Genomic DNA, 27,185 nt, shown 5'->3' with positions numbered 1-27,185 from the left:
TCATTTCCAATAAGGTCGACTGCAACAAGAAACATTGGAATAAATAAAAGGTTTTACTCAGTTCTGCTCAGTTGGAGTGTATTTGTGTCATGTCAGTATTTCTGGTATTTAACACTTGTAAGACAGGCATAATAAACCAAATAGAACAACAAAGGTTATAAAACCAGTTTGGTCCTCCTGAAGTAACTTACTTTTTTTTTTTTTGCCACATTTAATTGTGCAAACAGAGCAAATGTACAAAATGGCACCTTAATGGAGGAATTCTGCTCTACTTTAACTTCCTGAGCTTAATGTGTGTTTATTACATTACATATTGTGCTTCTCAAGTGTTTGTCTAAAGCTGAACTGCAGCTTCAAAACAGCTGTTTAGTCATCTAATAAATATTACATAATCTATATAAAAATGCAATGCACCAAATAACTTGTCAGAACTATTATACAGAATGAGTTAAATTACATAGTTTACATCTGCTTTGTATAACAACAGCAGCTGTTATCCCCGTGCTGGTAGCATGACCCTCCTCAGTGACGGCTGCTCTCTCTGGTGGGCTAGATGTCCACCACGCAGCCAGAGGCACTGGCTCTTATAGCATCAGATATGACTTTAGCTCCAGATTCTCCAATGCCATTTCCCTGCAAACTGAAGGAACAGTTTTAATACGACAAATCGATAAACAGGTAAATAACAATAAATAAACGGTAAAAGAAAACTTACTTGATGTATGTCAGTTGGTGGTTTCCCTTCAAAGCTGTTGCAATGAATATGGCTCCGTCCATGCCCAGAGAGTTCTCCTGCAGACTGATGAATCACACACAGAAGATTTATTTTTTGATCAAATGTAGCGATATCTGTGAGTAACTCTCTAAATTTCAAATGTAAAGGTCTGGATATTGATGACTGTTGGATTCCAGAAGAAAACAAAAACAAAATCAGGGAGTTCAGCACACATGCATCTCTGTAGCTGGGGTTATTTGCAGCTAACCAAATAATGGATGAACAGCGGAGGAGAGTGTGGGAGAATAAACTTCAGCCCTGATTGAACAGATAAATCAGGCAGCATGAAATCAGCAGCTGCATTTACTTTTCTACCACAGGTTTAATATACGAATGTAGTTTATGTCATGAAATGAAGTTCCAGTTGTGCTTACTTCAGCGCCTTGAGGCTTCTGTTGGATTTCAAGGCGTTGGCCAGGGCCTTGGCTCCCTCCATTCCTACAGTGTTCCCACGCAGACTGAAAAACATAGTGGAAAATGAGCTGCCGAGCTCCACCCAGGTGAGCGTCTCATCAAACTAGAGCCTTCTATCATTTTTCTCACTTTTCTCTTGTGTCGTCCAATGACAGGTGAAATTGGTTGTTTACCAGGACTAAAAACGACAATTTGCAATGAGCTGCTGGAGGCAATTGTATTTTAATTGTCTCTTTTGTTGCTTCAAAAAAAAAAATTAATTATCCTTTTAGTGAAGTTCCTGAAAGGTTATGACAAACCCATCAAGAAAATCTTGAGATAAAAAGTCACTAATGAAGAAAGTTTGTATTGGTTACTTCAGCAAATAAGTAGCAGTCCAACTCATTCTAAAATCCGCTGACCAATCTTTGTTCACTGCTGCAAAAAAAGCCATTTGAATAAACAAAGAGATTTTACATTTTAAATTTACAATAAGATCAATAAAAATGCCAAATTACTGATGAAAAACGAACTACATTGCATGTTTCAGTAGCTTGTAGAGTCACCTCTAGCAGGAATAATCATTTCAGCATGTTTTTATCAGTGTCTCACATCACTGTGGAAGCATTTTGGTCCCCATATTTGATTCCAAAATTATTCCAGGTACAGAGGAGGTCATGGTTGACCTAAGGACTGCAAGGTGTCCAGATCCTGTGGCTGCAAAACAAGGCCAAATCACCATCCCTCCAACACAGTGATTGACAGTTGTTATGAAGTGTTTGTGCTGTGTTCAAATTTCCCCAAATGTTACTCTGTGCATTGTGGCCAAACATCTCCACTTTGGTCTTTTCTGTTTAAAGGACAATGGGCTTCATTTAATGTGCGTGGAGTTCTTACTCTATTCAAACAAACAAGTGGCTATGCAAAATTACTCTTAGATTTAAGAAACACGTGCACCAGCTTGTTTTTATTCTTACCACAGTTTATATGTTGATAAATCAGACTCTTTATGAACAAAGAGCCCTTTGTAATCGCCATAAAATCTGGATATTGTCACGTCTCCATGTCATTCAGGCGTACGTGCTTGACTTGTAGTCAAGACCGCCTAAACCAAGACAATACCAAGATCAGAGGGTATCGAGACCAAGACAAGACCAAGACCAAGACAGACCAAGTCAAGACCAAGACAAAGTTGAGACGAGACAAAGACCGAGACGAAAAAGTCTTTAAACTGCAGCCAGATGCTGATTCGTTTACGGGTGTCGGGCATATTTATGTGTTTTTGTGATGCACTCGCACAGCCCTCCTCACCACTGTCTACTGTCTCACTCACTTACTGGGAAGACAGACTCCACTTGACTGCCGCGTCTCTCACCCTCTCTGTTTTTCACATAATGATATTATCCTATATCCTCGCATGTGATTGGCCACAATATGGAGGGATTGGAGCATAGCTGAGCCACTGTGTGAGAGCTGAGCAGTGAAAGGAAATTAAGTGAGGAGCCGGCTCTCGCTTACTGGGAGTCGACTCTTGTGATTCACTACAAAGCACTCTCTAAGCACGGCTCTTAGAGCTGATGCTTTTGCGCATGACACATTAGACAGCAAGATCAAGACAGTGAGACCAAGACAAGACCAAAGTCCGTCGAGACCGAGACAAGATCAAGACCACGTAAAAGTGGTCTTGAGACCAGTCAAGACATCCAACTCTAGTACTTCCAGGTAAAGCAGAGAAAGCAGTTACTATCTTGCAAGAGAGAACCGTGCACCACTAAAAGAGGAAAACAGGAGAAAATCCAACTGAAGAAACTTAAACAATTGTCCAAAGAGGAAAAGGCACAGCTTTCCAGAGTGTTTTCAACAGTTTAAAAGAAAAATGAAAAGTGGGGCTCCTACTGACAAAATAGTAGCTCTGTATATCACATCCCCTGAGACTTGCTTGGAACTCAAAGTTGATATAAAAAAGTCTAACTGAATGAGAGAAAAAGAACAAAGAGGACCATATCTGTCAATCTGTGATAATAAACTCACTGAATTCTATTTTTCAGCATCCATTAGAGAGGGCCAAGAAATTAGACTGAAAGACATCCAGCACTAATATCAAGGCTTTTTTTTAAAATAAAAAATAACTGTAATTCTAAACATCCTGTAGAAATTTCCTACGACAGCCAGATTTTAATTTGTCTGTATTTTTGATTGCACATTGTTAGTAAATGAGGTCCAAAGTCCCAGAAATCTTGTGGTTTGTTCAAATACAACTTTACTATCCTAACCTGTGCAACTTCTTAAAGAGAAGAGGTGTCGTCCTGGCAACCCTTTCGAACAAGCCACACTGGTTCAATCTTGTTATCATTGCGCCATCATGAAATTTAATGCTTAGGCCTGTAGAGTCTGTGATGTAGCTCTTGGTTTGTTTTGCAGTTTCCTTGAGCACTGCATGGTCTGACCTCAGGGAAAACTGGTGGGCTGTTCACTCTTGGGAAGACTGTGACATTGTGTTAACACACCTGAATTCTCCAAACCAGCAAAATGCCAAAACCTTTGCTTTCACAGAGGTGCTCGCACTTGCTGATGATCAGTTAATCAAGTGTATTTGATTAGCAGCACCTGCCTTCTTAAGTCTTATAGAAGCAGTTTGGTGTTTTTCACATTACTGGGATTGTTGCATTTCTTTTTCACATGGCTGTATGTATTGTAATATTGTTATGGTATGTTTAAATTTAACTCTATAAAATCAGAGTGAATGTAAATCAACAATAATATAGACAAGTCATTACATGTGAAAATAAATAAAGAAAAGTAAAGTTGCCATTAAAACACACTGAGTCATTTAATCATCAAGCAGCACGAGAGCTTAAATAGTCTCAATCTGGTTGAGGATTAGTTGGTGAATTTTCTCACATTATTCACAAAGAGAAGGTCTGGAGGTATTCTGATGAATCATCACTTTTATTGTTTAACATTTGGAAATAACGAACGTTTCCAGGGAGGCGCACTCATTTGATCTAGTGATCGCAATCGTGACTTGTCAGTGATCTGTTAGAGACAACTAACTGCCTTCTTAAAATAATATCTACCTCAAGCAGACACAACATTGCCAGACTGCAATCAGTAAATTCAAATTGCATGCTGGGATTCTCAAATGAAGATAAACAAAGTTCATAACAGGAACCAATCAAAAGCTATTAATCTTTAGAAGCAGACAGATAAGAGACTAGCAGTTAGTTTAGATAGACAGTTAGTTTCAGATAGAAGTTAACGAGTGCTGCTTGGTTTCACTCTGCTGTTGATTAGGCCAACTTTAACTGACAAAGCTGAACTGCCGAAGAGCGTGTCAATGATATGCAGCTAAAACAAAGGAAAGGTTGACACAAGGTAAAATTTGTACTCACTCTAATGTTTGGAGGGTCTGGTTGGTCATCAGAGCTTCTGCCATTTTAATGGCGCCACTCATCCCTGCTGAGACTCCCTGAAGACTGAAGAGACGTCACACAAAAGGGTCACAACCACCACAACCACAAAAATGATTGATCTGTCGATGGACATGATCGTTATGCCAACCATAAAGTGCGCAGTGACGTGTTGGTTTTCAGAGCCTCAGCAAGATAAGTGACTCCTTCATTCCCGATAGCATTTTCTTGAAGACTGTAGAATGGAAATAGAAGCACACACAGAAACTGCTATGAATAACAATAAAGCCTTGCGGATAAAGTTTTACATAATTGCATGGTTGCTGATGAAATATGTTCACTCAAAGCCTGGAGCGAGTCATTTTCTCAAAGTAATATCAGCGCAGGCTTTGAGGAAAGAGTTTTGAAATTTTGGTTGAGATCGATATATTTACAAACAAAGGAGTGAAAAAGGTTTATTGGTCTTACTCCAGGAGTTGCATTGTGGAATTGGAGAGGAGTGCATGGGCCAGAGCTTTAGTGGCCGTGGACTTGATGAAATTCCACTGCAGACTGTGAAAAGAGAGGAAAAGAAGAGACCCAGTATGAAGCAAATACACTTGAATTCATTAAAGATCTATTAAACAGGTTGCTGGTTCAATCCCTGGATGCTCTACTCTGCATGCCGAAGTATACTTGAACCTTAAAGTTGCTCTCCATGTGTCCATCAACGTGTGAATCTTAGAAAGCATTTAGGTGTCGAAAAAATATGGTTGAATGAGGGGTGTTGAATGAGGCGCTTTAAAAGCTCAAGTAGAAAAGTGCTACATAAGAACCAAATCGTTTACTTTACTATTTTGATTTAGCTCAAATTTCTGCTCAACCACATTTCAGAATCAAAGACTCTAACCATTCATTCTCTTCCACTTGTCCTTATCAGGGTTATGGGTAGAGTGTGTGCTTAAAGATGTAGGTATAAATATCCTGCTTTGTTCACTAGAACTTTATTACATCACTGAGAATGCATCGGTTGCTGTGCAGTGCAGACTCCCACTTCTACTCTCAGACTTGTGTGTATCTGTTTGGATGTGTTTATTTCCGATTCAAGCTCCACTTACTGCAAGGAGGTCAGGCCTCGATTAAACTTGATTGCACCAGCGATAGCTTGAACTCCGTCATCATGCAAAAGGTTGGCTGTGAGACTGGAAAACACACAAATATGCAAACAAAAACACAAATATGAGCACTGTTGTATGTAATGCAAAGACTGTCAGAGCGTTTTCAACATGTCTGCTTTCACAGAAGCTTCAAGTTTTGAAAATAACACTGGAAAAAGGTGTTTACAGGAAGTATTATAACACTAGAATATGGCTGCTGCTCTCAGTGTTGCAGTAGGTTGGAAATGTCCCCACATTACCTCAAAGAGCTACACAATACAAACAGTTATCTCACAGTTTTTGTGCTTTTCATCATGCAGCAGTATTGTATGACAGGGCATGATCTGGGGGAATGACATTTACTGAACAGTTGGGTATTCCTGCAGTTCTGTGAGGGATGATACTGTACTACTATTAACGAGCTGACTCACTCGAGGTCCTGCAGAGTGTTGTTCTCGTGGAGGGCATGGGCCATGTTCTTTGCTCCCTCTACCCCAATGGAGTTCTCCCTCAGACTAAATAGACAGAAAAACACATGAAAAGTGACATAAGACACAAGCATGACAACTTTACAGCCACTAAAATGCCAAGATACTGCCAATTTAGCAAACCTTTTCCAAAGAGAGGCTTTTTTTACTCCCTTTTTTGAGACACAAAATATGAATACTGATCACATGTGTCTAACAGATAAGATATACTGCACATATGATACAATTAGTTTTATAGGTTTTTGAACAGCGAGACAATATTTGTCATTTTGCCTCCGCACACCACATCAGTGGATTTTATATCAAATAATCAAGTGTGAATGATGTGCAGACTTTCAGTTTTCTTTTAAGGTGTTTAACAAAAGTTGTGCCTTAAATAATCAGGAATTACAGCCATCTTTACGCAAAGCCCCCCTGCTCCACAACAAAAAAAAAACAGAAAAACCACAGAAGACAACTAAAGTGGATGATGACAGAATTATTTCCATGGTTAAAGGAAAAAAAACCCAAACACCTTTAAAACATCTAACCAAGTCAAAACTGTTTTTCAAGGAGGTAGGCGTATAAATATCAGTCTGCAGTAAACACATGCCTTGATGAATGGAAATAGAGAGGGTTTAAAATGAAGGTGCAAATAACTACATTCAAGAATAACAACGCTAACGTAGCCTTCGCCAGGAAACGTCTAAAAGAAACTGCACAGTTCTGAAAAAGTAAAAATAAAAAGGGAAGAAACAGCATTTGGTGATGCCTGCAGGTACTCATTGACTGCAAATGATTTTCCTCCAAGTATTAAAAACAATCTTTTTATTTAATTTTTTTAGTTTAGTCCAATTAATTTTGAGCTTCTTAAAATGGTAGACTATATATAAAATGGCTATAATCCCTAAATAGTAAATAAAATTAAATCAATTGAATTAAAGTCTAAACTGTAATCACATCTTGACTGATTTAAAATCCACTGTAGTGGTGTACAGAGGCAAAATAATGTGAAAAAACTGTAATTGTCCAAAACATGTGCACTTCTGTAACTGTAAAATCATTTAAACTTTATTCTGTTGAACCAAAGTCTGCAGCTAATTAGCCATACATAAAGAGTCGGAGGTGCAGAGGGAAACAACATACTAACTTTCTTCAGTGCTAATAAAATTAATCTGCACAGAAAGAAAAGCTTGAGGAAAAGCTTGCATGGACTTCAAGATGCCTACTGAAGCTAAGTAAGACAAATAACTGACCCTGATCACTGATTGGTCTCCTAAAGCTCAAAATAACATCAGCGTTTTAAATAATTTCTTAGCTAAAGTAACTCTCTTCTGAGTTTAACTGACAGCTGCTTGTTGGAAAATCACGTTCTCCCAAAAAAGACAAAATATTCTTGGGTTAATGCACAAATACAAATAGGGAAACAGAGTGAAACTTTAAGCTTGGTCCTTACTTCAAGGAGACAAGGCCATGGTTCAGCCTCAGTGCTTTGGTTAAGGCTGTCATGCCCTTGTTGCTGATCGAGTTACTCTGAAGTCTATGAAAAGAGATGAAAAGTTAAATGCAGCTGTAATGAATAGCATTCAAAGCAAACACCATTTCCCCTTCTGTGGTGCATGAATTGAAATGTCACTTCCCACACTATTAAAATGCATTTGCATTGCACTCATGGGCAGAAGATACTAACTGGAGTGAGAGAAGAGTGTGGTTGACCGCCAAAGCCTCGGCCAGAGCTACCGTCCCTTTATCCCCAAGCTGATTACCACAAAGACTGCAGACAAGAACACAAATACACCCGACACATTAGGAGAAAGAAAACCTGAGTTATCAGTATGTGAACCAGGTTCAGGTGTGGTGGTAAACAAGATCAAATGAAGCCTAGTAACAAACAAGTGTGTCAATGAGCTATCATAACTGTACACCTCATCATCAATCTGCAAAAATGTGAAGAAGTAATGATTAACTTTTAGTCTTTAAATGTTCTGGCCTAGAAGTTCAGTACATTATCTCCAAGATCACTGAATGAATATTAATTCTGCATTACATCAACTTTGTGAGAGTCCGGTTGGTCTTCAGTGCTTCTGCAATCCTTTTGGCTCCACCTGCTGCGATTGTATTCTTCCGTATACTAAAAAAAAAGATGCACATTAATCTACAGAACATTCATTAAAACAACATCTGTAAACAAGACCAAACTCACTTCAGAGACACCAGTTTGCGGTTGCACTGCAGCACTTCTGCAAGCGACTGAGCACCCTCCTCCTCGATGGCGTTGTTCTGAAAGCTGATGAGAAGTCGGGGAAATTGAGCAAATACACCAACTAGAGTAAATAAACTGGAATTCTGGGTGTGTCAGTTAAGCTGTAGAGCAATTATACTCAACTTGATTGATGTCAGGACTTGGTTCATTTTCAGAGCCTCTGCTAGGAACTTTGCACCTTTGGAGCCGATGTTGTTATTCCGAAGACTAAAACAACATAAACAGGTCATTAGATGATTTACTAAAACTCTACTTAGCAATAATAAGATGTAAATTATAAGATGCAGGTTTAGCATTATTATTATGTAGTATTATGATCAACTCTTGAATGACTATACTACATCAAAACTAAAAGCCTTTTCCCCATTTCAGATTACTCATTTTTATTACAAAGTTCTGTTTTTGGAAAACATTATATACTGTATATAAAAGATGGAAGTAGCCCCCATGTTGTCATGGTTACTCATCTTTTAAAGCTTTAGTGTGAGCAATTTATCCACTGCCATCTTAGTTTTTGAATCTAGACACAAGAGAAACTGAGACCCTGCACACTAACAGCTAGCCAAGCTCTAGAGCAGTGATTCCCAAGAAATTGAGTTTGAAATGACTCATAATAATGTACAGTTACTTATTTATATTAATTGATTTAAATAAAAAGTGAATTAAAACTGGTACTTGGAGGTGGTTATTAGTGATATTACTCTGACCTAAATTCACTGCTCTTTTATTGACGCTTGTGTCCCAGTGGCAGGTGGATCACCTATTGGCCTTAATACTCCCACTCCTGTATTTTGATTAGAGTGAAGATTTAAGATTGGGGGGGGGCTCCATGGGATTTCCTGTTTTATTAAATGGGTCACAGCACTCTTGACTGGGAATAGCTCCTCTAGAGCATACTTGGCTTTGAGTGTCTGTAATAAATGAATTAAAACTAGCTACTGACACCATAAAATATACTTTCCAGACCTGGGGGCAGCAGCTTTATATGCAGATAATTGGAAATACTGAACTCAAAAGGTTTTATTTGTTCATTCAGACATCAAACACTGCAGATCTCACTTGAGAGAAGTCAGCGTGCGGTTCACCAAGAGGGCTCGACTCAGGGCTTTGGCTCCTTTGTTGCTGATGGCATTGTCCGCCAGACTGATGGAGGGATAAAAGAAATTGTATTTATGTTGTTCGAGTATTAATAATAATTACAACCACAATTATACTTTCACCAATCATACAATCACACAACCACTGAGAGTAATCAGCAAGGTCAATCATAACTTCATTTAAAAGCTCCGCTGTTTGTCTGAGTTTATAAAGCAGCTTGATGTGATACAGTTGTTCAGAACAACAATTGTTCCTCGTATGATGCTTTACCACAAAAAAGGCTCACCTTATTTTTTGGATATGGCAGTCTTTGGCACTCAGGAGACTTCCCAGCAACTCCATGACATCATCTTTAAAGTGATTATTCTCCAACCTGATGAGCAGATAAAACCACTGAATCTGGAGTTTTCCTTTTATTGGATGTATTTGGGTTGAGAAGCTCACCTTAGATGCCTACAGTACAGCAGCTGCGGGAGCAAACATTTCACTGTCGAGGCGTTCAGAGAGGCTGTCAGGTTGGTTTGTTCGCTGCACTCCGGAGACACGTGGAGCAGGTAACCCAGCACCACACAGTGAGGCCGCGTTAACTTTCCCGCTAGACTGCTGAGCCGTAAATCCTCCTCTACGCTCCGCAGCATCTCTGTGTGCTGCAGCTCCTGTAAACAGTAAGCTAGGTTGACTGCACGCAGGGAGACCACAGCACCCCCGCTGACCAACAGACCCTGCAAAAACCCTGCTGCCCATGCCTTGTTGTTGCCATCGTCTTTCCCAAGGGCCAGAAGTCCAGCAAGAGGTTTGATTGCAGCTGAGCACAGCAGGCCTGTTAGGAAGCGTACGAACACATCCAGGTGACCATCCTCAGCTTGTTGTGAGTGCTGAAAGGCACTTCTGAAGTGGTTCTGGAAACCAATCTTGGGCCAGGACATGGAGCTCTCAGAGAACAAGTCAAAGATTGCCCGCTTTGAGGAAACATGGTAGAAGGTAGCTGCAAGAAACTCCTGCAGAGTCAAATGTGTGAAGCGGAACGTCGTGTTGATGGTTGACTCCTCTCGAACAAGAACTCCAGAACCGAGACTGCTTTGAGTCAGCAGTAGCTCAATCCCATAGTTCTTGAGGTCTTGTTCACTGAAGACATACTTGTGTTTAAGAAGCCCATAGAAAGCCAGTCGTCCGAGATTCCCCAGCAGTTTCCGATTGCTCCCGTGAAGTTGCTCCGTTTTTACAGGCTCTCTGCCTCTTGGTTCGCCCAATTCTGCTTTCATTGAACAGAAATTGGCATACAGCTCAGTGCAAGTCCTCGGAAGACTCTCCTGTGCTTCATTCTGCATGATGTATAACAAAGTATCAGCTACTATCCAGCAAATGCAGGGTATGTAGCACATCACCATCAAGATCTTATTGGATTCCAAGTGTGACCATATTTTCCTGGCAAAATCCTTCTCAGAGAAATGGTGATTCAGAAAGATCTCTATATCCTTAGGACTAAATCCTGGGATCTCAGTCACCCTGTCAACCAGACCTCCGGGGATAAGGGAAGCTACTCTTGGCCTGGAAGTCACCCAGACTGCTATATCGGGAAGCAGATTCCCTCGAATGATGTTGGTAACTAAGTCGTCAATAGGCACTTCTTTTTTTGGGTCGCTGCAAGAAGCTGCGTCGGAAAAATTTAATTTGCAGCGGAATTCGTCCAAACCATCAAGTATGAGCAGAGTCCGACAGGAGCTGTTCAGGACCAGACTGGGATCAGATATATGAGGAAAAGCCATTTTCACCAGCCTCTCAGCAGAAAGCTTGTCCAGCAAGTTCAGCTCGGCAAATGTGAACGGTAGCACAAAGTTTATGTCTGTACAGATGATCCCTTGGCACCACTGCCGGACAAAGTGTCTCACCCAGGTTGTTTTGCCGATACCAGCTACCCCAACTGTGAGGGAGACCCTAGGGGGCATACTGACTCGGGTAAGGGGCTCAAACAATTTTGCTAACCCCAGCTGCCTAAGATGATTTCTTTTCTCTCCTCGAGTCACTCCCACCTGCATCAGGTCATGCTCCTTTTGTTGGAGGTCAGAAAGTCCATCGACAAGTAGTAAGGTTCTTGATGAGATGTTAAGTCTGGGGCAGCTGATTGAGTCTCTGTCTCTGTACTGTTCATATCGGCGTAAGAGGACCTCCTTGTGCTCTTTTACCATGGCATCTACAGACAAAAACAAAAGAAATTCACATCGGTTATTCTCTGGAAAAAGGACACTAATATGGAAGAGTAACTTTGTACTAAGCTTTGATCCCAGTGAGTGAAAAGTGCTTTGCATTTAAACTTACACAATTATACACTAAACACTATAGAAACACTTGTAAAAGCCGCACGTCTATGGAGGAACCAAACTGGCAGAAAAAGTATTAATATCTACATTTCATATACATATTTCCATATGCAAGCAAGTAAACAAATAAACATTTTAAAAATTATTAATTAGTAAACAAAAATGGGAAATAATTCAATTCCATTCAAATTTATTTATACAGCGCTAAATCACAACAGCAGTAACCTCTAGGCGCTTTATATTGTAAGGTAGACCCTACAATAAAACATACAGAGAAAAACCCAACAATCATATGGCGCCCTGTGAGCAAGCACTTTGGCGACAGTGGGAAGGAAAAACTCCCTTTTAACAGGAAGAAACATCCGGCAGAGCCAGACAGAACTTACAGAATATTATTTTATTGATTTATTTTCTTTGCAGTTTCGTTCCTCCAGACTCGTTGCCTGAGCTACTTACCCCCCATGACCATTTTAAAGAATTACACAGGACAGAGAGTAGCAGCCTCTTACCATGGTTAATGATGAGCTGGGCAACCTGAGAATCTGAGCTCTCTATAAAACCCTGAAGGATGTCAGAGCCTTGACTGTCCTTGGCAGTGACAATAGTGGTGAGCATGTTAACCTGATCCTGCAGTCGGCCTGCTTCCTTGACCTTGGTCTCCTCAGCTGAACTGAGCACATCCAGGTTTCTCATGTGGTTTAAGATCTCCCCCAGGAAGGAGGGCGTAATAAAGCTCTGCAGCTGGTCTTGATGCTTTTGGATCCAACCGAGATCTAAAGAATAACAGAACACTTTTAGGACTTTTATGATTGATGAGATTATTGTGGTGTTAACTCATGAGCAAAGATACTTCCTTAAGCTGGGACAATGCAGGATTATTTGTGTTTTTGTCGGATATTTATTCTCATTAAAAAGTCTGATGATGGTAAATGACTTTGCACACAAGAGGACACCATATTTTTAAAGAAATAACATGCCTTTGCCTCATTTATTTTTCCCCCCCAATCTTTATATGTGTGTGTGTGTGTACACACACTCAAAATTACCGACACGTCAGCTTCTTCTTTGTTGTGTAATACACAAAGAGACAGATAAATATTTTCACATTCCTCTTGGAAAGTAGAAATCACCACATCACAATCGGAGCCTGTGGTGTCCTTAAAACCACTTCAATAATACATCAAAACCAACAAGCTGTCATTTAGAAACGGTGTAAATGTTTCCTAACAAAGAGGGGGAAAATAACAGGAAAGAATAAAGAGCATCAGCGAGTTTACAGGAGAGCTTGAAATACAAACCTGAAAACTGAGGATCTGCGATGATCGCACATTTTTTTTGATCTTGCTTAAAAATCCTAAGTCAGAAAATCTTCTGCTTAAAAATTGGCGAATGTCCAAGCAAGTGTTTACCTAATGAACTCCCAGGATTGACAGGTTTGTTTAATCTTTCAAAGTCAATCAAAGTCTCTGCTCAGACTGCTGCTCGGAGCCGACATACGGCTGGATGGTTGGATGGAGATCAAAGTGATTTTTTAAAAACCTGCAAACTTACTGAGAAGTATTAGGGTTTGCCCCTACAGGAAATTTTCGAGCGGACGTGGTGAGCACTGTTTCAAAGTTTTGTTAATGGTTACTAGGTGACAGGCTAAACACACTAACCATAAACAGCACCTGTGACTGCACACAGTATGAACATCGCCACACTTTAACGCTTTTTCAGGTATAAAGCTGCCAGACTGAGGTAAACCTAGAACATTTTTGCATATTTGTAAAAGAACAATTCTGTTTTCTGTAATGCAATTCTACTTATTCTCTTCTCCAACAGCAGAAGTCGGCATCTTGAATCGTGATAACATTGTTGTCTTGTTTGCGAACCATATGGTGAAACAAAGACTTGAAAGCTAAACCACAGAGATCAGATTGTCCTACAGATGACACCTCTGCAGCTCAACACTGCTGATAATAGCAGAATACAATGTGCACCGCTAATGTTAAAATAACTACTTCATTTAAAGTCAATTTTATGATCCTGCCATTATCACTGACACACTACGTCCTTTTTTGTCAATTCATAAATTGTATTTTTAACAAAAGAACAGCAGCGCAGGACGAGGACAGACAACAAGAAAAACACGGCAAGCTGAAACAGATAGACAGGGAGAGATCGAGGGTACTGAGATATAAATGGAATCAAATAAAAATGAAGCAATATCAGTGCTGATAACCTTGATATATGTGTTCATACCACAAAGATGTATATGTGCACATGTATACATGTGTATATATATATATATATCGGGCGATCGTGGCTCAAGAGTTGGGAGTTCGCCTTGTAATCGGAAGGTTGCCGGTTCGAGCCCCGGCTTGGACAGTCTCGGTCGTTGTGTCCTTGGGCAAGACACTTCACCCGTTGCCTACTGGTGGTGGTCAGAGGGCCCGGTGGCGCCAGTGTCCGGCAGCCTCGCCTCTGTCAGTGCGCCCCAGGGTGGCTGTGGCTACAATGTAGCTTGCCATCACCAGTGTGTGAATGTGTGTGTGAATGGGTGGATGACTGGATATGTAAAGCGCTTTGGGGTCCTTAGGGACTAGTAAAGCGCTATATAAATACAGGCCATTTACCATATATATATATATATATATATATATTGGGGGTGATCATGGCTCAAAGAGTTGGCAGTTCGTCTTATAACAGGAAGGTTGCCGGTTCGAGGCTCAGACAGTCTCGGTCATTGTGTCCTTGGGCAAGATACTTCACCTGCCGCCTACTGGTGATGGCCGGAGGGGCCGATGGCGTGATATGGCAGCCTCGCTTCTGTCAGTCTGCCCCAGGGCAGCTGTGGCTACAACTGTAGCTGCCTCCACCAGTGTGTGAATGTGACAGTGAATAAATAGTGGAATTGTACAGCGCTTTGAGGGCCCCGAAAAGTGCTATATAAATGCAATCCATTATTACACACACACACACACACACATATACGTATATATATATATATATATTAGGGGTGCAACGATATTCGTATCGATATTGAACCGTTCGATACAGTGCTTTCGGTTTGGTACGCATATGTATCGAACAATACAACATTTGTAATTTATTTTATCAATTTTCCTTCTGACGATGCTGTCTGTGTTGAGCGCTCAGTGAATCTGTGTTCGACTACTCCGCCTAGGCTGCACTGTCCAGCGCAGATCCACTGAGCGCTCAACACAGACAGCATAGTCAGAAGGAAGAGCGCAGGGCACCTCCCCCACCCTCATTCAGTTCTGGCGTTTGGAATTATTTTGGTTTTCATGTGACGTATGACCCTGAAGGTAAGCGAGTCATGGACTAAAGTAAAACAGTATGTTGGATGTGCCATGCAATGCTCAATTACATTGGTGTGAACTAGTGTGTTAGCGCAGTTAGCTCGTTAACGTGTTGGCCGTCTAGCCCCATGCACGGAGCGATCGGCGGTAGCTCGTTAACGGAGATTTGCCGTGTTGTGGCGTTAAGGTCATTTCAACGAGATTAACCTGAAAGCACTAGTGGGAACACGACGAATATGACTGCACATTTACGCCGACATCATCCTAGTGCAAAGACAAGTGGAAGCAGACAAAAAAAAGCAAGCATGCTACTAACTTTAGCCGAGTCATTTAGACAGCTGTTAGCACATGATTCTCCTTATGCTGCTGAGAATATAGCCCAGAAGAAGCGGATAGTATAGCTTTTATTTTGAAAAGAGCCATTTCTCTGTAATAAACTCTCTTTTCCAAAGATGAGTGATTCCTCAATCAGATACAGGGCTTGCAATATCGCTAGCCTGACGTCCCGGAGCTAGCGATTTTTTCAGTCGGGCTACCAAAATCTATCTCTTCCCTGCCCGTCGGGCTATTGTAGGAAAAATATATGTCAATGCTTTTGCATTCTTTCAGAAATGTAGCTGGGTAATTATGTCATTGGCATCGGTGAGCCACTGTCAATATGTGACATATTGAAGTCGCGTTTGAATTTGCGCTTGTTTTTTTGCTTTCACTTTGCAATCGTGCGAACTGTGTGTATAGAGAGCGACAGCACTGATCTGTGAGTGATGATAATTTGTGCACCAATTCCTCTGACATCGTCTTATTAATCGTTAGCTTACTATGCAAACATGACAAGTGAAATCTCCCGCAGCAAGCTTAAACATGTGAGAGGTTGATCGCGCAGAGAATCGCTGAGCTTATGTGAGTGAGTGTGTAAAAGCATTTCAGTTCTGCTGAGCCAAATAAGACAGGTCAGGGTGAAGAAGTGACAGCCAAAGAAAAGCTTACCACAAAACGGAGAAGTTATGACAAATCAGACTATAAGGCAAAAAGAAAGTGCAGCTTTATGGTTTCATGGACAAAAGAATTTCTGTGGCTGCAATATGACGAGCTAAATAACCAGGGCTGCACATAAGTGGTCCGCAGGTGCGCATTCGCTGTCAAAATAAAAAACATGCACAAGGGTTAGGGTTAAATTTAAAAACTGTACTTTTGAGTTAAAATATATATTTATAATTTTAATAAATGACAAATTAAAAATGCATGAACATTTTTTTGTATCGAAAAAATATCGAACCGTGACACCAAAGTATCGAACCGAACCGAACCGTGAATTTTGTGTATCGTTGCACCCCTAATATATACATACAGTATATATACATACATAAATATATATATATATACATACATATATATATATATATACATATATATATACACATATATATATACACATATATATATACACATATATATATATATATATACATACATATATATGACGAAAAGTGGGCTACTGGAACAAGAAGGCATCGGTGGGCAAGAGACGAAAACAGGGCGTTGTTGGAATGCTACTACGCAAGTAACCCCGGCGGAAGGGGCTACATGAATAGGATGACGGACCTATGGATTCTTCGATATCCAACATCCACAATGACGGCGAAACAACTAGTAGCTCAGTGTTCTAACATTCGAAAGAAGGGACTGCTCTCACAGCTAGAGATTGACGAGGTACAACACAAATGCTATGGCAAGGAGGACACTAACAAGCTGATCTACAATACGGCGGCAGTGATCAGTGAGATGCTTGGCTACAAGTTGAACAGCCACAAGGGGCAGTACCCTCCATGGAGAAGGAGGCTAGAGGGCAAGATCAAAGTAGCACGGAGGGAGGTTAGCCAACTAACGGAGTTGCAGAAAGGTGCGACAAAGAAGGTGCATAAGAAATACAGCAAGCTGTCCATACCTGAGGCCTTGGAAACTGCCAAGCAAAGACTCATAGCCTTGGCCAGCCGCTTGAGGAGGTACACCAGAGAGATAGAAGGCAGGAGAATAAACCAGCTGTTCTCCACAGAACCAGCAAAGGTGTACTCTCAGTGGCAAGGGAACAATAATAATAAGAGAACAGCACCACCCAGGCTGGAGACGGAGCAATACTGGAAGAGCATATGGGAGAAGGACGCAACCCATAACGGCAATGCTCAGTGGCTAGTGGACTGCCTGGATTGATTACAAGAAGGCCTATGACTCAATGCCCCACAGCTGGATACTGGAATGCTTAAAATTGTACAAGATCAATGGGACCCTAAGAGCCTTCATCAGGAACTCAATGGGGATGTGGCGTACAACACTAGAGGCCAACTCCAAGCCCATAGCACAAGTCACCATCAAGTGCGTGATCTACCAAGGAGATGCTCTGTCCCCACTGCTGTTCTGCATAGGCCTGAACCCCCTCAGTGAGATCATTAACAAGACTGGCTACGGATACCGACTATGGAACGGAGCAGTTGTCAGCCACCTCCTGTACATGGATGACATCAAGCTGTATGCCAAGAGTGAACGAGACATCGATTCACTGATCCACACTACCAGGCTATACAGCAATGACATTGGAATGTCATTCGGACTGGAGAAGTGTAGTCGGATGGTAACAAAGAGAGGGAAGGTAGTCAGAACTGAGGGGATTGAACTACCAGAAGGCAACATTGCAGACATAGAGGACAGTTACAGGTACCTGGGGATCCCGCAGGCGAATGGGAACCATGAAGAGGCCGCTAGAAAAGCTGCAACCACCAAGTACCTGCAGAGGGTCAGGCAAGTCCTGAGGAGTCAGCTGAATGGTAAGAACAAGATCCGGGCCATCAACATGTACGCCCTGCCCGTGATCAGGTACCCTGCTGGGGTAATAGGCTGGCCAAAGGAGGAGATAGAAGCCACTGACATAAAGACAAGAAAGCTCCTTACCATGCATGGAGGGTTTCACCCCAAGTCCAGCACCCTGAGGCTGTACGCTAAGCGCAAGGAAGGGGGCCGGGGACTGGTGAGTGTCAGCACCACAGTCCAGGATGAGACAACGAACATCCAAGAATACATTGGGAAGATGGCCCCAACTGACTGAGTGCTCAGTGAATACCTCAGGCAGCAGAAACCCAAGAAAGAGGAGGGAGACGAGGAACCATCATGGAAGGACAGGCCCCTGCACGGTATGTACCACCGGCAGATAGAGGAGGTGGCTGATATCCAGAAATCCTACCAGTGGCTGGACAAAGCTGGACTGAAAGACAGCACAGAGGCACTAATCATGGCAGCACAAGAACAAGCTCTGAGCACAAGATCCATAGAGGCTGGGGTCTATCACACCAGGCAAGACCCCAGGTGCAGGCTGTGTAAAGATGCCCCAGAGACAATCCAGCACATAACAGCAGGGTGCAAGATGCTAGCAGGCAAGGCATACATGGAACGCCATAACCAAGTGGCCGGCATAGTGTACAGGAACATCTGTGCCGAGTATAATCTGGAAGTCCCGAGGTCAAAATGGGAGATGCCCCCAAGGGTGGTGGAGAATGACCGAGCTAAGATCCTGTGGGACTTCCAGATACAGACAGACAAGATGGTGGTGGCTAACCAACCGGACATAGTGGTGGTAGACAAACAGAAGAAGACGGCCGTAGTGATCGATGTAGCGGTTCCGAATGACAGCAATATCAGGAAGAAGGAACACGAGAAGCTGGAGAAATACCAAGGGCTCAGAGAAGAGCTCGAGAGGATGTGGAGGGTGAAGGTAACGGTGGTCCCCGTGGTAATCGGAGCACTAGGTGCGGTGACTCCCAAGCTAGGCGAGTGGCTCCAGCAGATCCCGGGAATAACATCGGAGATCTCTGTCCAGAAGAGCGCAGTCCTGGGAACAGTTAAGATACTGCGCAGGACCCTCAAGCTCCCAGGCCTCTGGTAGAGGACCCGAGCTTGAAGGATAAACCGCCCGCAGGGGCGTGCTGGGTGTTTTCATATAATACATATATATATATACACATACATATATATATACACATACATATATATATATATATATATATATATATATATATATATATATATATATATATATTAGGGGTGCAACGATATTCGTATCGATATTGAACCGTTCGATACAGTGCTTTCGGTTTGGTACGCATATGTATCGAACAATACAACATTTGTAATTTATTTTATCAATTTTCCTTCTGACGATGCTGTCTGTGTTGAGCGCTCAGTGAATCTGTGTTCGACTACTCCGCCTAGGCTGCACTGTCGAGCGCAGATCCACTGAGCGCTCAACACAGACAGCATAGTCAGAAGGAAGAGCGCAGGGCAAGCTAGCGAGACAGAAGTTAAGCTCTACTTGCAATAGGCAAATTGAACCTCATTCAGATCTGGCGTTTGGAATTATTTTGGTTTTCATGTGACGTATGACCCTGAAGGTAAGCGAGTCATGGACTAAAGTAAAACAGTATGTTGGATGTGCCATGCAATGCTCAATTACATTGGTGTGAACTAGTGTGTTAGCGCAGTTAGCTCGTTAACGTGTTGGCCGTCTAGCCCCATGCACGGAGCGATCGGCGGTAGCTCGTTAACGGAGATTTGCAGTGTTGTGGCGTTAAGGTCATTTCAACGAGATTAACCTGAAAGCACTAGTGGGAACACAACGAATATGACTGCACATTTACACCGACATCATCCTAGTGCAAAGACAAAAACAACAAGCATGCTACTAACTTTAGCCGAGTCATTTAGACAGCTGTTAGCACATGATTCTCCTTATGCTGCTGAGAATATAGCCCAGAAGAAGCGGATAGTATAGCTTTTATTTTGGAAAGAGCCATTTCTCTGTAATAAACTCTCTTTTCCAAAGATGAGTGATTCCTCAATCAGATACAGGGCTTGCAATATCGCTAGCCCGACGTCCCGGAGCTAGCGATTTTTTCAATCGGGCTACCAAAATCTATCTCTTCCCTGCCCGTCGGGCTATTGTAGGAAAAATATATGTCAATGCTTTTGCATTCTTTCAGAAATGTAGCTGGGTAATTATGTCATTGGCATCGGTGAGCCACTGTCAATATGTGACATATTGAAGTCGCGTTTGAATTTGCGCTTGTTTTTTTGCTTTCACTTTGCAATCGTGCGAACTGTGTATAGAGAGCGACAGCACTGATCTGTGAGTGATGATAATTTGTGCACCAATTCCTCTGACATCGTCTTATTAATCGTTAGCTTACTATGCAAACATGACAAGTGAAATCTCCCGCAGCAAGCTTAAACATGTGAGAGGTTGATCGCGCAGAGAATCGCTGAGCTTATGTGAGTGCGCGTGTAAAAGCATTTCAGTTCTGCTGAGCCAAATAAGACAGGTCAGGGTGAAGAAGTGACAGCCAAATAAAAGCTTACCACAAAACGGAGAAGTTATGACAAATCAGACTATAAGGCAAAAAGAAAGTGCAGCTTTATGGTTTCATGGACAAAAGAATTTCTGTGGCTGCAATATGACGAGCTAAATAACCAGGGCTGCACATAAGTGGTCCGCAGGTGCGCATTCGCTGTCAAAATAAAAAACGCGCACAAGGGTTAGGGTTAGGGTTAAATTTAAAAACTGTACTTTTGAGTTAAAATATATATTTATAATTTTAATAAATGACAAATTAAAAATGCATGAACATTTTTTTTGTATCGAAAAAATATCGAACCGTGACACCAAAGTATCGAACCGAACCGTGAATTTTGTGTATCGCTGCACCCCTAGTATGTATGTATACATATATGTATGTATGTATGTATATATATATATACACATATATATATATATATATATATATATATATATATATATACATATATATATATATATATATACATATATACATATATATACACATACACATACATATATATACATATATATACACACATACATATATATATATATATATATATATATACATATATACATATATATACACACATACATATATATATATATATATATATATATATATATACACATATATATACATATATACATATATATACACATATATATATATATATATATATATATATATATATATATATACATATATATATATATATATATATACATATATATACACATACACATACATATATATACATATATATACACACATACATATATATACATATATATACACACATACATATATATACATATATATACACACATACATATATATATATATATATATATATATATATATATATATATATATATATACATATATACATATATATACACACATACATATATATATATATATATATATATATATATATATATATATTAGGGGTGCAACGATACACAAAATTCACGGTTCGGTTCGATACTTTGGTGTCACGGTTCGATATTTTTTCGATACAAAAAAAATGTTCATGCATTTTTAATTTGTCATTTATTAAAATTATAAATATATATTTTAACTCAAAAGTACAGTTTTTAAATTTAACCCTAACCCTTGTGCGTGTTTTTTATTTTGACAGCGAATGCGCACCTGCGGACCACTTATGTGCAGCCCTGGTTATTTAGCTCGTCATATTGCAGCCACAGAAATTCTTTTGTCCATGAAACCATAAAGCTGCACTTTCTTTTTGCCTTATAGTCTGATTTGTCATAACTTCTCCGTTTTGTGGTAAGCTTTTCTTTGGCTGTCACTTCTTCACCCTGACCTGTCTTGTTTGGCTCAGCAGAACTGAAATGCTTTTACACGCTCACTCACATAAGCTCAGCGATTCTCTGCGCGATCAACCTCTAACATGTTTAAGCTTGCTGCGGGAGATTTCACTTGTCATGTTTGCATAGTAAGCTAACGATTAATAAGACGATGTCAGAGGAATTGGTGCACAAATTATCATCACTCACAGATCAGTGCTGTCGCTCTCTATACACAGTTCGCACGATTGCAAAGTGAAAGCAAAAAAACAAGCGCAAATTCAAACGCGATTTCAATATGTCACATATTGACAGTGGCTCACCGATGCCAATGACATAATTACCCAGCTACATTTCTGAAAGAATGCAAAAGCATTGACATATATTTTTCCTACAATAGCCCGACGGGCAGGGTAGCCCGACTGAAAAAATCGCTAGCCCCAGGATGTCAGGCTAGCGATATTGCAAGCCCTGTATCTGATTGAGGAATCACTCATCTTTGGAAAAGAGAGTTTATTACAGAGAAATGTCTCTTTCCAAAATAAAAGCTATACTATCCGCTTCTTCTGGGCTATATTCTCAGCAGCATAAGGAGAATCATGTGCTAACAGCTGTCTAAATGACTCGGCTAAAGTTAGTAGCATGCTTGTTGTTTTTGTCTTTGCACTAGGATGATGTCGGCGTAAATGTGCAGTCATATTCGTTGTGTTCCCACTAGTGCTTTCAGGTTAATCTCGTTGAAATGACCTTAACACCACAACACGGCAAATCTCCGTTAACGAGCTACCGCCGATCGCCCCGTGCATGGGGCTAGACGGCTAACACGTTAACGAGCTAACTGCGCTAACACACTAGTTCCCACCCATGTAATTGAGCATTGCATGGCACATCCAACATACTGTTTTACTTTAGTCCATGACTCGCTTACCTTCAGGGTCATACGTCACATGAAAACCAAAATAATTCCAAACGCCAGATCTGAATGAGGGTGGGGGAGGTCCATCTTGCAAGGAGAGCTTAACTTCTGTCTCGCTAGCTTGCCCTGCGCTCTTCCTTCTGACTATGCTGTCTGTGTGGAGCACTCAGTGGATCTGCGCTGGACAGTGCAGCCTAGGCGGAGTAGTCGAACGCAGATTCACTGAGCGCTCAACACAGACAGCATCGTCAGAAGGAAAGTTGATAAAATAAATTACAAATGTTGTATTGTTCGATACATATGCGTACCGAACCGAAAGCACTGTATCGAACGGTTCAATATCGATACGAATATCGTTGCACCCCTAATATATATATATATATATATATATATATATATATATACACATACATATATATATATATATATATATATATATATATACATACATACATACATACATATATATATATATATATATACATACATACATATATACATACATATATATATATACATACATACATATATACATACATATATATATATACATACATATATACATATATATACATACATATATATACATATATATATATATATATATATATATACATACATATATATACATATATATATATATATATATATATATACATATACATATATATATATATATATATATACATATACATATATATATATATATATATATATATATATATACATATATATACATATACATATATATATATATATATATATATATATACATATATATACATATACATATATATATATATATATATATATACATATACATATATATATATATATATATATATATATATATATATACATTATATATATGAAAAATAAATGAGGCAAAGGCATATACATTATCGGCGTCTGTATCCAGTAAGGGTCCTAAGGCTAGACCCCCTATGCTAAGTGAGCCTACCGCATACATGAGCGAGACAGATAAATATGAAGGCATGCCGGCTCGGACGTCGCCCGGATCAACAAGGTCCGCGTCAGGTGTTGAGGAACCAGGGCACCCTGACGAAAAGTGGGCTACTGGAACAAGAAGGCATCGGTGGGCAAGAGACGAAAACAGGGCGTTGTTGGAATGCTACTACGCAAGTAACCCCGGCGGAAGGGGCTACATGAATAGGATGACGGACCTATGGATTCTTCGATATCCAACATCCACAATGACGGCGAAACAACTAGTAGCTCAGTGTTCCAACATTCGAAAGAAGGGACTGCTCTCACAGCTAGAGATTGACGAGATATATATATATATATATATATATAGATATATATATATATATATATCACATATATATATACATATACATAGAAGAACAGGGACAGGATTATAGAGGTCGCACAGAGATGAATGAAGAGCCACTGAGGACTGGAGACCTCAGTCTGACCCTGAAAGATCTCCATTATTCATATATATATATATATATAAATAAACCTGTATGTATGTAGATACCAGTATTTGTACACTTTAGTTCCACTGATGATGACTTATTGAACTAAATGCTGCTGTCTGAATGATCACTATTAAACTTTTGCAAAAAAATTATTTTGAAAGGCTAAATAAACCGTTACAGACACAGTGGCTTCGACTCTTACCCTCCGTTTCTGCTTGCGATGAGGTTGTAGACTGAAGATCCACATAGCAGTCGTCCTGCCACGTAATGCGTTTGCTTCGGTCCAGGATAGAATCGTAATGTGTCTTCTCCATGAGAAACTCTGATATATGTCTACCGCTGATGCTCCTGCTTTTATCTATGTGACACACACACACACACATTACTTACTGCATGCAACCGAACATTATGGGCTGTGATCAATGGGGGTTAAGCCAATCAAACAAGTTTCGCCTTCAGTCATCCTGCTGACGCTCTGAAGAAGAGTTTGCTGTATAATACTGCTACTACTAACCCTAATACATATTTATAATAAAAGTGAGAAATTAAACTGCTAATTAGAGTTTAATAAAAACTTTTTGCACATTAACGATGAATTTTCGCCTTTAACTCAAAGTCTAAAGCATCATCATTATCATTTTGACCAGTTCCTTTAGAAATATGTGTGCAGAGCATCATTATTATTTACTTAATCACCTCCAATTAATCAGTGTGTTTATTAAAAAGGTACACCTGCATTCACCTCAGTAACACATGCTTATGAGAGCTTATGAGAACACAAGCACAAGTTGAACACTGTGTTTGTTGTTGTTTGTGTTGATATTGTATGAAGACTTCACCACATGCAGATTTTGTGACTCTGAACACAGCAGGAGACAAACACCACCTGCACCCCCTTAAGGCCTTTCTCAGGGCAGAAGGATGTGCTAACTGGCTTGGGATACACAAGTCTGCAGGGCCCTGTAGGAGAGTTATGAGCAATGGATCTACATGAGAGATGAGGAATAGGTAGAGAACCAGAAGAATCAGACTTTTTGATCTTTTTCTTTTGCCAGGATAGACCACGGAGTGGAACTTACTGATTAAGTTATCTTGAAAGACCCTTCTCAATAAATTCAGGTTGCCCGCCCCCCAAGGACCCAAGTCGCTGGTGCTGCTCGATTATATTAAAGTCTGTTTATCCCCCGGGGGTGCTCGTTGTCGGTTTTGTCTATATCTTATTGAAACTGTATTTCAATAAGCTATTTTTCCAGTGGTCTTTGTATCTATTTTTGACACGACAACATGGACTAAGAATCTATTATCCCTTTACTAGACATTGTCGGTGATCCTGTGCAGTGTTTGCCTCTTAAGTTGATGCAGCTTTGCTGGGGAGTTACATATTATCCCCAAACTTCAACAACCAAGAAGATTTTATAAATTAATGACAAATGAAATGAGCACAATGTGCCCAGGTCTTTCAAGTTTAGTCCTCTGGAAACACCCACTGGTTTAACCATGAGTGTGCACAGCCTTTCAAATAACCAGATTTACGGTCATGTTGTGCTTGGTGCACATCCTGCACTTTGCAGAAGACAAACATACTATTAAACAGGCAAATATGTAAACTATACACATGAAAAAGTATCTGCCCCCTTCCTGTATTCTTAGTTTTTTTGCATGTTACACTTAAATGGCCTCAGATCAGGAAAGAAATCTAAATAATAGACAACGATAACCCAAGTAAATACAAAATGCTTTTAAACAGCCGTTTCTTTTGTTAAAGGAAAGAAGTACCCATATCTACCTTGCCTTGTGTGATAAAAGTAAATATCTTCTCCCTGCACTGTGCGCAGTTTATTAAACATTATTAAGCTGACAGTTTGTTGCATGAACATGAAAAGTGTGAAAGGAGCTTCTTCTTGTTTCCGCTGCGATTTTACTAAAGCGGAGTGAAAGTAGTGCAAACAAAAATTCAAGTTTTGTTTGAGGTTGTGCCGAGAAAACGGGAAACTGCAAATGTTTTCCTGTGTGGTTTGTTGCTCATTGCATCATGTCTCTAAAAGGAAGACACAGTTTTAGTAGCCAGAGTAAAATTTATATCCTTAGCAGCCTCATAAGAAGGTCCTACATGTGATATTTCGGAACTATGTCGTATACAAAATAAAGTACACGTCACTGTTAAAAGGCCATCCAGCACAGATAAGTCAGTAAAGATCATTAGGAGACTCACAGCATGAAATCTTCCAAACTACAGTATTTGGTAGCAGCAGCAAAAACACACATTACAGTAGCACAATGTGCTGATTCAAGAATGCCAGCATTACACAGCAAGAATTAAAACCCAGGAATATGAGTTTGCTGGAAATGTATCATATTTTATAGTAAAAGTAAGTGAAAGCCTGTTAAGATTATGCATACTTTATTTTCACTAGCAGGAGCTGATGCTGACTCAAAGCCATGATGGAAAAGTAACGTTTACGACTCTTTAAGCTGCTGAAGGCATGAAGTCAGACGCTCTGTAGCAAAAAAAGTAGGAAAACTCGAGTGACTCACCATGGGTTAGAGGAGGTTGTCTGAACGTTTCAAAGGATGAAAGATGCTTCCTTTACCGCGGTCTCATAAAGTAGCCACATGATTATCACAGAAAACACATATCTGAAGAGTAGAAGTGCAAATTTGACGGATCTTTAAAGATTATAATACAACTTTGAGTTGGCAGGCGAGTGAAGTGAGCCTCAAACACACAGCGGCTGAAGTAGGTCTAAAGTCTGCTGCTGGAGATTCGCTTCGTGCTGCACCTCCTTTCCGGTGTCGTGCCTCATCTGCATTTTTGCACTGTGGTTGGCAGGTTGAACAGTGACAATAAGAGAGAGAGAAAAAGTAACTGCTTCCTGTGTGTGCAGACGAAGTCACGCTCTCCAAAACCTGAAAACCGCACTGTAGGCCTCGTCTCTTCATCGACTGTGCAGATGCTGTCAAACCA

At 40.3% G+C, this 27,185-nt stretch overlaps 1 protein-coding gene across 4 annotated transcripts; it reads right to left on the bottom strand.

The window, feature by feature from the left end:
- Positions 1 to 34: 34 nt before the first annotated feature.
- Positions 35 to 27,185, bottom strand: nlrc3 (NLR family, CARD domain containing 3). 4 transcript variants are annotated; one of them, XM_082544088.1, is made up of 19 exons: positions 26,756 to 27,185; positions 24,423 to 24,578; positions 12,370 to 12,633; positions 9,987 to 11,733; positions 9,829 to 9,915; positions 9,504 to 9,587; positions 8,568 to 8,651; positions 8,385 to 8,468; positions 8,229 to 8,312; positions 7,872 to 7,955; positions 7,638 to 7,721; positions 6,146 to 6,229; positions 5,676 to 5,759; positions 5,047 to 5,130; positions 4,730 to 4,813; positions 4,561 to 4,644; positions 1,150 to 1,233; positions 716 to 799; positions 35 to 640 (listed from the first exon to the last, which is right to left on the bottom strand). In XM_082544088.1, exons 2-19 carry the CDS (start codon positions 24,532 to 24,534, stop codon positions 550 to 552), a joined length of 3,393 nt encoding a protein of 1,130 aa, XP_082400214.1. In that variant the 5' UTR covers positions 24,535 to 24,578; positions 26,756 to 27,185; the 3' UTR covers positions 35 to 549. The 4 variants fall into 4 exon arrangements, 3 of the variants coding, with proteins under 3 accessions (XP_082400214.1, XP_082400215.1, XP_082400216.1); XM_082544089.1 differs by lacking the exons at positions 24,423 to 24,578; positions 26,756 to 27,185 and adding an exon at positions 13,159 to 13,529; XR_014278449.1 differs by lacking the exons at positions 35 to 640; positions 716 to 799 and adding an exon at positions 1,781 to 1,885.

Source organism: Aulonocara stuartgranti (assembly GCF_965226115.1).
Source record: "Aulonocara stuartgranti genome assembly, chromosome: 8".
NCBI lineage: Eukaryota > Metazoa > Chordata > Actinopteri > Cichliformes > Cichlidae > Aulonocara > Aulonocara stuartgranti.
The sequence above is the reverse complement of the archived record's forward strand: the minus strand, read 5'-3'. Positions and strand labels throughout refer to the sequence as shown.